The 13,557-nt window shown below is 38.3% G+C and overlaps 1 protein-coding gene across 6 annotated transcripts in view; it reads right to left on the reverse strand.

The window, feature by feature from the left end:
• Trps1 (transcriptional repressor GATA binding 1) overlaps nucleotides 1-13,557 on the reverse strand; it is a 226,265-nt gene that overhangs the window by 168,726 nt on the left and 43,982 nt on the right. For all 6 annotated transcript variants that reach the window (XM_032915274.1, XM_032915252.1, XM_032915245.1 and 3 more), the window contains exon 3: nucleotides 750-1,879. In XM_032915274.1, coding sequence (XP_032771165.1) covers nucleotides 750-1,879 — 1,130 coding nt within the window. The remainder of the gene's footprint in view (nucleotides 1-749; nucleotides 1,880-13,557) is intronic.

The following is a 13,557-nucleotide window of genomic DNA, read 5'->3' on the forward strand; positions in this document are numbered from 1 at the left end:
CTGCACACCGTGTATCTGAAAGCCTTGAGCATAATAATCCCAGATTATAAACAGGTCTCAGCTTAAACGGCTCTTCCTTAGATGGCATTTCCTGACTTGTCATGGTTAAGGTGTGGTCTTACTACGTTTATCTCAAATGGAGTCTTTGGTTCCTCTGATTTTGTGACACTCCCGACACCTGATGATATGTGGGTGCCTTTTCCTCCCTTTTAATTGCCAGTTCCAAGTGGTTACTAACTGTGCCTATCTTATTTACTCCTACACACTCAATTCCTGGTACAATGTACAGTTCTGAAATTAAAAAGCAAACACATATATTAAATGAGTGAAAGGAGCAACCAATCTCATTCAAAGAGAGAAACAGGAAACATTCTCGGACTGAGTTTTTTTTTTCCCAGAACATACCATATATTCTAATAGAACCATTAATTTGGGTGCTGTCCCTTCTATAATTATGGGATGCAGAGTCATACTAGCTATGCTAAATCAGTGACCTCATCCATCATCCATACTACTGAGAATTGGAAAATGCACTCTGCAAGCGGTAGAAGACATTTAGGAAACATGAGAGCACATGAGTAAATTACAATGTGAAGACATCACATCAACCAACTTCTTTGCAATTCTCTAGAAGACCTTCGATGTGACTGCCCTATATGTTCAGCCACACCACGTGCAGTCCCACCAATTCCTGCCTCCACCCTCTGGGTTCTCTGATTCCTTGGTATTTTGCTCCCCGGCAGACTTACCTGTAGTGTCTAGAGATCTCTTCTTCCACCTGGGTTATAAAATCACATTTGGTGCACGAGTGTTCCTTGCTGTCCCTGGCAGCCTGCTGCCCTTCAGATCCTAGCAGGTGGTTTACCTCTTGTTTGACATCCGATGCTTGGGACTCATGCACGGTCTCATAGTGAAAGAGGAGCACATCTACATCGGGGGTAGAGAAGGAACACTGGTGGCATTGGTGTTTGACTCTGGAACTTCCGGCCACCCCAGGAGACAAGTGTAACAGCAAGAGTGCACAGTGGGAACAATTACTTTTTCTACAAGCAAACGGATAAGTAATTTCTCCAAGGTGCTTTTCTGGGCTGCAAAGGCCTCTGGGACAGAATGGACAATGCTTAATGGTACACTTGTGGATGTTATGGAGTTGCTGATAATGACGGAGAAGTGGACCCACTACAATCACATCAGGGCCATGGCTTTTGGAATATCTAAAGTCACAGAACTGACAGTTATAGCTCGTTACCATATTATCCTCTGCTCCCTTGCTGGGGAAGTCCTTCTTTTTAGCCCCACTCAAGCCCTTTTCTGGCTTGGTCAATGGCTCTCCATCTACACTTTTGGCTAGATCATTTTGATTAATGACAGAGCCCCTGGGAAGTTTGTCATTCAACTCTGGATTAAGGCCGCCCGACTGCACTGCTCCATGCTGCTTGCCGTAATGTTCTAGCAGCTTAAGCGAGCTAGATGACTCACAGCTGAAACTACAAAATTTACACCAGTAATAACTGGTGGCCTCTGTACCATTTTGTCGTGAGGAATCGAGGGGCTTGATGGGCACTGAGTAGCCGACAGGGGTGTCATCTCCAGCTTTGACTGTCATTTTGTCCTGCCATTTTCCTACATCCCCAGAGTCACTGGCTCGAAGCGCGGGGATGGATTTGTTAGAGTTTTTCTCGGAAGCTTTCACGCCCTCGGAGGACGGGAGAGACACTTTGATTTTATTCGGGTGAGTCTGAAGAAAATGTTGTTCTAGTTCAGTTGACGAGTTGCCCATGTAAGTGAAATTGCAGAATTTGCAGCGGAAATACTTGGTGTTGCCTTGGCAATCGGGAGTTTTCCGTCCAATGCCAATGAACGTTCCACCTGACGTGACCTGCAATGAGGGAGAGATGGAAGTTACATTAGACGTGCCATGAATTCAGTCACCTCTCGGGAAGGAAGGGTTATTGTCAAGTATTGAACACGTTTATAAAATGATAGTACTTTTCCTGCATCTTAGGAAACACTTGAACTAGGGGTACAGAGCAGTCCTTACTTCTCACTGGGGACAACTTGTGTACTTCATTTTAGGGCAAAGGAGGAAGATATGTAATAAAAGTACTATAACCAATTCATAGAACTAAATAATATATATTTTAAGAAATCTATTTGTAACTGCGTGGGTTTGCTCTACATGACTGCAGAAACACCCAAATAACAAGGGGTTTCCATTTGAAAATATAAGGGTTGCTATGAAAACTAGAGGTAGTCATTGAAGAGGTCACTCATTGAAGAGATTCTTTAAGGAAATGTGACACTCATTCCTTTAGCATTTAGGTAACAGGCAAAGAGCAGTCCTTTGTTTTACTGTTTACAGGTCCTAAAATGATCGCACATAGGGCTTCTAACAGAAGCTTAATTATGCACAATAAAACCAAATTAAAATGAAATGGGCAAGAATAGTGAGTATTTCAAACTCTTCTCGGACAAAGAATGGAGATAAACCTGTTAGGGCTTTAATAGCTAGTAGCCACTATCCCCTCCAAAATGGTCAAACGTTAAAATAAGACAATGAACGTTCCATGAAAAGCTATACAATTTTACTGTCTTTGATGACCTTTAGTTGCATAGTAAAACATGCTATCATAGACTATAATACAACATTCAGAAGACAGAGGTAGGAAGACAGAGTTCAAAACTGCCTTAGTCTAAATATGCAAACTCTAGCTCGAATAAAGAAAGAGAAATAAATAGAAATAAATAAAGAGAGAAAAAAGAAAGCAAGAAAATTTTATTGGCCTTCAAAGGCACTTTATAAGGAATTTCCTGATCTGAATAGGTATCTCAGTCAAGAATCATACTGAACCAAAACTCATGGTTTGAAATAGAATTGCTGGCTGAAATATTGAAAAAATAAAATATAGAAAGGAAGAAAGGAAGGAAGAAAAGAAGGAAGGAAGGAAGCAGAGGAGTGTAAAGGCAAGCGCTTCCTTCAAACATCAGTGATCTCTTATTTTTCCAGCAACCAGATGTAGTGTTTGAAGCAAGTGGCAAAATCATGTTCTGCCTTCTTCAACAGCTGCTCAAAAATGACATGTGTGATGACTGCTCATTTCCAAATCATTCCATGAGAAAAGTTTCGGCTTCTCAAAATCATTTGAATGTTCTACTTAAAATGTAAATTATATTCTGTAGTGCATTCTGAACTGGTTGTTTCTTCTACTGTATGGAACTAAAATGGAAGCATTTATTTGCTTCCCAAAAAGGCAGACTCTTCATTAAAGTCTCTGGCCAACAGCTTCCTTAATTGTGGTAAGTTCTAAATTTGTGTCCAGTATTATAGTTCTAGGAAATCAACACTAACATAAAAATATCTTGTTATTGAATGGATATTAAGATAACAGTTTGATTGTTTTCACATTCTTTCTTAAAAGATGATGATACACACACATGCATGAACATATACACACATGCACAAACACACAAGTGTGTGCACACATATGTGTGCGTGTGTGTGCACATAGTTTTTAATCTATCAAAATATGATTTCTGAACCATGAGAGCTAATACTGGAGAACCCTGCCATGTAGAAATCTGAGAGTCAACAGCTAAAAAGAGGGTCAAAGTCAAATCCTTGATAAAAAACAGAGAGAGCATCCTTACACTGGTCAAAAAGAGCTGAAAGTTGCACAAAACAGAGTCTATTGCAAAACTTCTACATGGACTTCCCAATTCACTAGAATTGAGAAGAAATCTTATGTTCAAAGAAACAAACAGTAAGTGGGATGCCATTATCAATCACTTTGGGAACTTAAGCACAGATCAAAATGGTAAATACAGAAATACTACTGTCTTATAATAACGATAACCACAAAGTGCAAAAGTCTAGAGATGAATAATTGTGTTGTTTTAGCTACTACATCGCTTCAATATGCTGAGCTGCTTAATGCAAAAGGCTTCGAACTTCTGCTCAAACAAGTAAGATTCCTAAGAAACTACCTCAGATCATCACCATGTTTGATTTTGCAATCTTTAAGCATCATGTGCCCAGCCACGCCAAAGTAGTTGAACAATTAGGACACATGTTCTTAGGAAACCCCTACACAGAAGATTTTCAAGTGAAATATTATCCATTTGTAGGCATCTTTTCAGTTGTTTCTAACCGTGAATGAGGAGAAGTTTAGGAGTAATTATCAGGGAAGTATTTTGATGGAAACGAAGCAAACTTTGCAGACCGCAGAAGGTTATTAGGTTGTCTCAATTAGTGTTGACAATGTGTCTGAGACGTGTGTTTCTTCACCTGTGGAAGTAGGTGTGACAACTCCACTACTCAGTACCCTCTGAATAACTACTAAATTCCACAATTATCCTAATTGTGCGTTCCCACGATTGAGCTTTCTTATACAACACAAGCAACCATTAAAACTCACAAATCGTATTCCATGACAAAGAGCATTCACTTTGATCCTTCTATAGATTACAAAAATGTCTTATTGGCTGATGTCGGTAAGCCATACTTTTATGCAGTATGGAAATCAAAATGGCATGGGAATCACATATTACTAAAAAACTATCGAGGGAAATAAAAGATTTTTATAGTCTACTTAGTTATTCTCTCAAAAAGATGATCTAGACTCTATGTGATGCTTCTACAGTAGCCCGTTTACACAAGTCACAGTAATACATATCTGATATTCATTATTTAGCCACCTCTGAAAAATAAAACAGAATTTATTAGGAGACACTATCCATGTCTACTGCCCACACTGATTTTATTTTTAGTACCTGCACATGTTAGGTTTGATCTTCTCCTATCTTAGTTAAATAAAACTTTGTAGCAAGAAAAGTTTAAGCAGTATCAGTAACAATTTATTAAAACCTATTGTCAGGAAACCGCTCTTATACATAGCTACTCCAGACTTCTAAAAGGTTGGAATTCAACAATAATTGTAAAAATATCTCTTAGCTATGATTATACTTAAAAAGACAAAAAGCAGAATATACTGACTTTCTTCCTTTACTAACCAACATTTGAAATTATAATGGATTAATGCAGAACATTTCTATGTAGATATTCACAAATTGAAATAATACAACTGTATATTCTTTTTTGACCCAACGTGCACTCCTCTAGCTCCCTAGTGTTGCTATTTGGCTTGTGCTGGGCACTGGGATGGACATTGTGAAAATAAGGAGCAAGAGCTAGACCACCTCTTTGCCTTAAGGATATTTAAGAAGAAAGATTCTAGATGAAGAACACTTTGTTCCACTGCAGTCACATTTCCATGCATTTATCTGCTCCTAGAAGTTCCCCATATCAAATCTGTAACCAAACATAGAAACCTAAGACTCGTTTCCCCTCTCTCTGAATATAAATAATGTTGCACAATTTTGCCATTTAAGTGGATTATTGTAAGCATCAAATGAGAACTCTAAAGCTATCCCATCCAATGGAATTTTCCAAAGGAATAAAAATTTTGGTGATTACTCTCTGTGCCATTGATAGGCATGGCTCACATGTAGCTATTAAGATAAAGGCAGTAAAAATGACATGTGTTTCAATGAACCTAAATGCTTCCTTAAATTTCATCAATTTCATAATTAAATAAAATCTAAAGAGCTCACATGCCCATAAAGTGTATTAGTCAGTACACAGCATGTATTAGTCAGTAGACTCCAGAGCAATAGTCACAAGAATAAAATATTACTTAGTAAAGTGACCCATTCAGTAAATTTCTCCTGCCAACATGATGAATCGATCAAAGACGGGAACTGGTGACATCAGTGGCAAATTCAACACACTTTGTTCAAACAGTACACTTAGCATAACTGAAAGGTTCCATTTGCTGTTACTAGGCTAATGATCTATTTATATTCTTTCTAGACGGCAAGGAGAACGTGTTACTAATATTTGAAGTATGTAAGGGTTCCCTGCATTTGATCTAAAAGCACAAATGTGACTGAGGACAAACAGTAAGATCTCTCCAACATCCCCGAGTCACCTGGAATAAGGAAGCATAAGCACTCATGGCAACTCTAGCATTGCTTTGGCCTTCAGAAAAAACCCTTAGCTGTGTCTTTCATACGAAGCAAATGAGCATATAACCTTCCAAAGACCAATAACATTAGACATAAAAACCAGCCCACACACACACACACACACACACACACACACACACATCACCACCACCACCACCAACAACAACAACACAAACAAAAACAGATTTTTAACTTATGTTCCCTCTTAACAATAATGGTGTAATTATGTTTTAATCCCAATTTTCAAACTTAGCCTTTTAAAACGAATCTATTCCTTCCACATAGTATTTTCCATGGGTTATCTTTATAATTTATTTCATATTGTTTAACAGAAACATTTCACAAGAGAATTCAAAAAACATTCAAAGACTGTTTCCTCATGGTCTGTACGAATTCATTCATTTCCCCCAGATAATATGCATTAAAACTGAATAAAATAATATCTGAAGGAATATGTCAAGGGAAAATGTTTTAAAGCCTTGGAATTCTTAAAATGACACTTTAGTCCAATTACTCATTTTCAACACATTAGAAAAATGAGTTGTTTGAACTACACACAAACTCCCTCTCAGATGTGGTTCCTTTTCAAGAACTATAATTGATGACAACAGAGCGAAGTAGGAGGGTGCTAATTTGAGAGGACTTGAGGTTATGGGCAGATAGTCAAAAAGGTAAAAACCTTAAAATAAAAAGCTAAGTTATTAAATGGAGATCACTGTTCAAATAATGGACTTTCATATTTCTTGAAGAAATCTGTAAGGGATGGACAAGGCTAAAAATGCGTATGGCCAGATTTAACCTGCTAAGACACATAAGGAATGCTTCTGCGTGTGTAGAGCTTCAAAATCGCATTCCCGAATGCCAAGTGCGCTGCAGTGTCGCGCTTCTGATGGCGAGGAAGTGCTTAAAATTTTCAGTAGCAAATCTAATTATGTGGCAGCCTTCTCACTCTCCACGCAGCTTATTCCTGCAGCCTGTTCTTATCAGTGTCACCACAATAATTCCCGTGAATCCTCTTCGCATTTGGATTTAAAGGGGCCAACTAAATGGGAGCAATGGTCAAAATGTAAAGTATTCCGGGTGGGGGTGGGAGGGTGGCTTTTAAAAAGGAATGCAATGCCGATTCTTCACAGATAACTAGCTTATTTAAATTTTATATTGTCCTGTCACTCAGTGTAACTGGTTTTTCTGTGAGCACCTGGTAGGTGGAATGGCAGAAGACTGATAAATCACAACCCTAATCCCAGTAAGACCTGGGCGCCGAGCTGAGGAGATGGTGCACAGTGGGTCACAGTGTTTGTCATCTAAACATGATTTCACATAAAAATCCTATGTACCTATAAAGCCAAAGCTTTGAGGGACACAGATGGTAGGATTTCTGCAGGCCACTAACTAAACTATGGGATCAATGAGAGAGCCTTTACCAAGGGTATAAGGTAGAATGAGATTGACTTCTAAGACACATCTGTGCACACCCATAACCCACAAATAGCTATACAACACTCTCTCTCTCTCTCTCTCTCTCTCTCTCTCTCTCTCTCTCTCACACACACACACACACACACACACACACACACACCAGTAAATATTAAAAATAATTCAGAAGTCAACATTTTACTGGAAATGAGAAGTTCTAAATATGTTGTAGGCAGGGTGCCCCTCATAGGACACATCTACATCTGGTCTACCTCTCACTACTACTGCCCTACATGAAGATTTAAAAAAACAAAAACAAAAAAGAGTACATGTGTGTTGCAGGAAGAAATACAGGCTGGGGAAGAGCTCAGTGTGGTTCTTGCCTAATATGCACAAAGCCTGCATTGGATGGTCAGAACTGACAAAGAAAATAAAAACACAGGGAAAAATGAAAAAGGGTAGAAAGAGCAGGGGACCTTAGCAAACAGAGTTTAATCTCTGAATGGATAGAATATCTTTACTCCAAAACGCTTGCTTGTGGCACTTTTACCAGCTGAGAAGCACTAGGAATCAACAAGGAACGATAGTCCAGAACTCACAAAAGTCTGTGATTTACCACAAAAATCTCACACATGTGCTGAAGGGATACCTCAGCACTTAACAACACATCCTGCTCTTGTCAAAGAGCTGAGTACTGTTCCCAGACTGATGTCAGGTATATCAGCTCAAGTAAGATTTGCCCCTCCTCTGTCCTCAGGCAACTGCACGCACATGCTCATCCCCACCCCCCTGACACACACACACACACACACACACACACACACACACACACACACACACACAAACACACACACACACACACACACACACATACACCACACCACCACCACCACCACCACCACCACCACACAATATACACCACACATACACACTACACACACACCACACACATATAAACATATATATATATACCAAACACACATTCACACCACACACAGCATACCACACAGACCACATCCCCCACACACACATACACACACCACCCAGAAACTCATACACACAGAGTAAATTAAAATTTAAAAAATAAAGTATTCCAAATATTCTAAATAAACATAATTAATATTGACAGTACTGGACTCAATGTAGGCAGAAGGTAAAGGCATAATTATACAGCCTTGGAGAACACAGCAGGGTGAGCGCACCCCCTTAACAGTAGTCCTCATGGGCATACCAACTGGAGAAAGCATCCCTCACATCTTCCATCAGATTATAAATTCTTAAAACAAAAGCCTATGAGTGAAAAGACTATAAAAGAAATCAAATGCATGCATGAAGCATCCCTTAATCTGGGAATAACATTGTATTTATAATTGAGTAAGGCAAAATTTGTCCTGTACCCACTCTGTCAAAACTAGTTTCTGTAGCAAAAGAATCAGTGAAAATGAATTACGGTAATTAAAAAGGAGACAAATCAACACATTTAATTTTCTTTTCAGTGATTTCAATTATTAGCCTAGTAAATTCCGACAGGGCAGCATCATACTGCATGGATTAGATAACAGATAATCTCAAAGAGATCACAAATGCCTGCCCATCTAAAATGATTCAGCATGCGGATCGAATAGCTCATGAGCTGTTAGGCTTCTCCCCAACTCTTTTCTCCTTGGAGTAAATGCAATTTCCCTTTGAGGAAGCTATATACTGAAGTAGTTATGAGACCAGGCTTCTGGAGCCTGCCTCTCGTGGTTTACATCCGATCGACCCTAGTTATGCAACTCTCTGCTCATGGGCATGGTGCTTTAATCCCTCTATACCTGTTTCCTCTTTTCTTCTAATGGATATAATGGTAGTGTCTACTTCAAGGGATTTTATGAAGATGAGTTGGTTAATGCACATAAAGAACCCAGGGACACATCAGCCCAGAAGAAGCCCTTAATAAATGCTAGCTATTATTAAATGCAAATCTAAATCCGGGGGAGGAAAGCTGTGTGCAATATTTATTATGTAAACTGAAAGATGATGAAAGAAGAATAGATCAACTTAAAAATACTGACAGCCTGAAGGCTGCGTTGGCCATTCAATAAAAACCAAGCAAGGTTGAGGGCCTGGAAATGTATACGTTTGTTAAGATTTGAAGTCACGGGATGAATAAGAGGTCAAGATATGTTAGGTCTAATGGTTCTCAGAACAAAGAAAATCAGAAAGTGAAATGATATTGCCTTGTCGCTCCACACTCCCCTACAGTTGGGGCATTCGCTGTGGGTCTGTGCCTTCCACAGCTGCAAACTTGCTATAATTACAATGACCCAAAGAATGAAAAGCACCCAATCATCGGCCTGCTTGATACAGTGAGCAGAGCAGGCCATTCGGGAGATAAAACTTTTATGAACAGTTGAACGAGTCTAAATTTGATTGGATGCACTGATAATTATTGGATTTATTTTTTATCCTAAACATTCTGCCTTGAGAGAAACACTGATATTCTAGAAAAGAATACACAGTCTTTCCATGATAACAAACAAGCCAAAAACCAAAGAGGGATGGACTTTTATCATTCCACTCTCAAGTTAACACAGCCAAATGGAGATTTAACTGCCATGCAGGTAAATGGATTAGTGGGGATGGTCAAACTTCTCCTCCTTGGGGGGCTACATTATCCAGCTTAGCCATCTCCACTGATGAAAATAAACTGGTAAATGCCATAGCTTTGCTTTGCTTTATGGCCTTGGGGTGAGCATATGTTTTATTTTGCACACTTTATTACTTGTTAAGAAGATACAGCCCTAAAATAAGTCTGGATTCATACACCAAACGTTCTGTACTCCATAGACAGTCTGAATTGATTAAAGTCTCATTCACCAGTTTTTTTTCTAAGTTGCAATAGTTCTCAACTCAGAAAAACAAAGGAACAGAACCTGCTAAGATCTACAACTTCCCTTCTACTCCAGATCAAAGGAAACTGCAAGGCAAAAAATAAATATTTGGAAATAAAATTCAGGACAAGTCAAAATAAACCACAATGAGATTAATGTTCCCGGGTGTCTTATTTTTGTTTAGCTTTGTTTTGTTTTTCCTTTACTTTTTGAATCAAAACTTTAATTCCTGTGCTTAGCTGAATACACTATATGTTAAAGACATATAGAGCTCCTATCGTTAAACGTGTTGAACGTATAAAAACAATGGATAGTTTCCTATCATTAAAATCTGTTCTTCCTGTTTCTAACATTACGTATTGTACAACTGCGATTAAAAATATTTATGAAACCGAAATGTAACATTCCTGGCTCAGACAGAAGAGAGTCCCTGGTAAGTTAAGAAAGGCTCCTTCTAGTACTCAAGGAATCCAGTAGCTGCTTTCATAGAGTCCTGAGTAATGCAGAACAGCAGAAAAGATCTGCTAATATGGAAAGGTTTGTGTGCATCGTGAGCTTTTATCAGCTTGGGGTAGTGTAAACACTTTCCCGTGGGAAGCACAACTTGACAGGACTCCTAATTTTATAACCTGATCTGAGAGCTAAAAGCTCCCCCATAAAGATGATGCAAACGCCCTAATGCACAGCACATTAAGCCCTAATGAAACAGCAGAGTCGGCGTTGTTAATGCAGGCCTCCATTCAGAGAAGGTTTAAATATAAGCATAATAAAGCAGGTTAAAAAGAAAGAGGCTGTAATTACTTTTTAAAGAACTCAATCTCTTGTCCTATTATTGGTCTGCTTGCGAGCCTCAAAGACTGAATACAGATAGTAAAAATGGCATGAGGCTTGCCAATCAGGCCATATCCATTATTCTGAAATCTATAAGAAAAAAACCCTGATAAAACACAGAGAGGGGATGAAACATTAGGGAAACAGGATCCTTATCAAATCAAGTGGCTCAGAGCTAACCATTTTCTTTTTTTGCATTTTGGGTTTTTTTCTGTGTGTGTTTTGGTGTTGTTTGGGTTCCATTATTCTTAGCTTAGATTGGGCGGGGAGTCATTTTTAATTTTTGTTTTTCATTAAACAGATGATCTCTTTTCTGTTCTCCAGGCTGTGCATATGACTGGAAGATGAACAGTGGAGGACCGTATGAATTCCTCAAGTGCAAAACAAGACAATTGTGGTTCTATGGTCATTGGTCATCACCTAGCCTTGGTTCTTTATCTATAGGACAAGTTGTTTGGAATACCATTTACACGAATGTGATTTGTGTCATATAATAACTGTGCTATTGAATTTTCAAATGTTTATAATGTAGTTATAAAAATCTAAGACGCTGTTTAAATCACTTCATCTTCCAAACTAGCTATCTTATATTTGCAGTCAAGTGAGTTCGATTAATATAAAAACCATCCGTGTCAAACCAAACCATAGATCAAAGGCACAGCGTCCTCTGAGGTCTTTCCTGTGCTCCTTTATCTTGGTCTAAAGTGTCATAAATCTATCATTACCTGACTGCTGTGAACGTTCCCTAAAAACCAGTTTAATTGAAAAAGATTAATGAATAGTTCATCCATTTTTGCAATTGACTTAACTACTGTAGCTCAGTAAATGATTCCTGAAATTGTTCATAATACCGGCATCTAGAAAAATATTTTATTAGTATATACACAAGCCAATAACTCATAAAATTCAGTATTTACTTGTATGCCTGGATGGGTGGATGGATGGATGGATGGATGGATGGATGGATGGATGGATGGATGGATGGATGGATGGATGGACAGATATGCATATTTCTTAAAGAACTCTGCATTAAAGAAATTCTGTAGTCAGTATTTTATCCCACAGCTTTTAGTCAAAACAGATAACGTGCCCAAAGAAAGAACTAGTCAAAGAACATTTGTGAAGCATAAATCTGGGATGGTAAAAAGCAATTTTAACCATGCTTTTGGTGCTGAGTATACGTAGAAAGAGTAGCTGTTTGTTTTGTGGTTCAACGTGGAAACTAATAAGTTACTCAGACATGTATTCTGCATCGATATTAACTATGTATGCATCATATGTTCAAAATCATCATTGGTCAAAATATTCTTGGTGTTTTCTTCACAGAAAAATGAAGTTAACTTTCTGTTGATTTGGCCCTAAACCCATCCACTTCCTTGAGAGAATCACCCACTTTTCCCCATGGGTTGGTTTTACTCTACATGTTACAGAATTCATTCATTCAACTGAAGAGGGAAATAAAATAATTCTAAACAAGATCGCCATCCTGCCTGTGATTACCGATCACTTTTCTTCTTTGCTGCATGCGTAGTAGGGATTTAGTACACAGCACCGTTATGATCAGCTGTTTTATTTCCAAATTCAGATAGCTCACACATCTGTTTCATTTCTAAAATCACTGCCCAGGAAAAGTGTTCCACCCAAACATAAACTTTACTATAAATAACTAAGAACCTAACAAATAACTATTTGGGGGAAATGGAAGTGTGTTTAAAAATCTGAATTCTTCCAAACCCTAGGCCTTAGTAATCTTTTTAGAACCTTCCTGACAGGCGGGATCAGCTTCCCTCAGAAGTCGTCCCCAGAGTGAACAAACTGAAACTGCCGGAAATCCAGGTATTAACATCATATTACTTGCTAATTATAAAACACCGTTTCGCATACTGACATTATGCACTTCCAACCCTTTTATCTAAAACACGTATTTGCTTTCCAAATCAGAGCTTGACAGCAGAGTGTATCTGACATAAGACAGGGAAATGATCCTTAATAAGACAGGAGTTCAAAAGCATGCAGCTTTTATGCATAATAACTATGTTGCCTTAATTCACTGCTCCACAGAAATAACTCTATTTGTAGAAATTCACTGAGAAGATGGAAATTTTAAAGATGAAACTGGCTTATTAAGTTTTGTCCACATCCCCTTTCTAATGGTGATGCCCATTCTGATCCTGAATGGACTTAGAATTTTCTATCCTGATCCTCTTTACAAATATGACAAAATATTTTACATCTATTCTCTGTAACCTAACTTTCTGTGCATTTCTTATCTTATCTGACATCATTCAGAAGAAAATTGTAGGAATGAGGTACCATGGCTAGGAAGATGACAAAAATGACTGTCAAGGGACTTCTTGGGCTAAATAAGTGCTATGGGAACTCATTAGTTCTATGGTACATCTAATAGTTCATA

Source organism: Rattus rattus, chromosome 1, assembly GCF_011064425.1.
Source record: "Rattus rattus isolate New Zealand chromosome 1, Rrattus_CSIRO_v1, whole genome shotgun sequence".
Taxonomy (NCBI): Eukaryota; Metazoa; Chordata; class Mammalia; order Rodentia; family Muridae; genus Rattus; species Rattus rattus.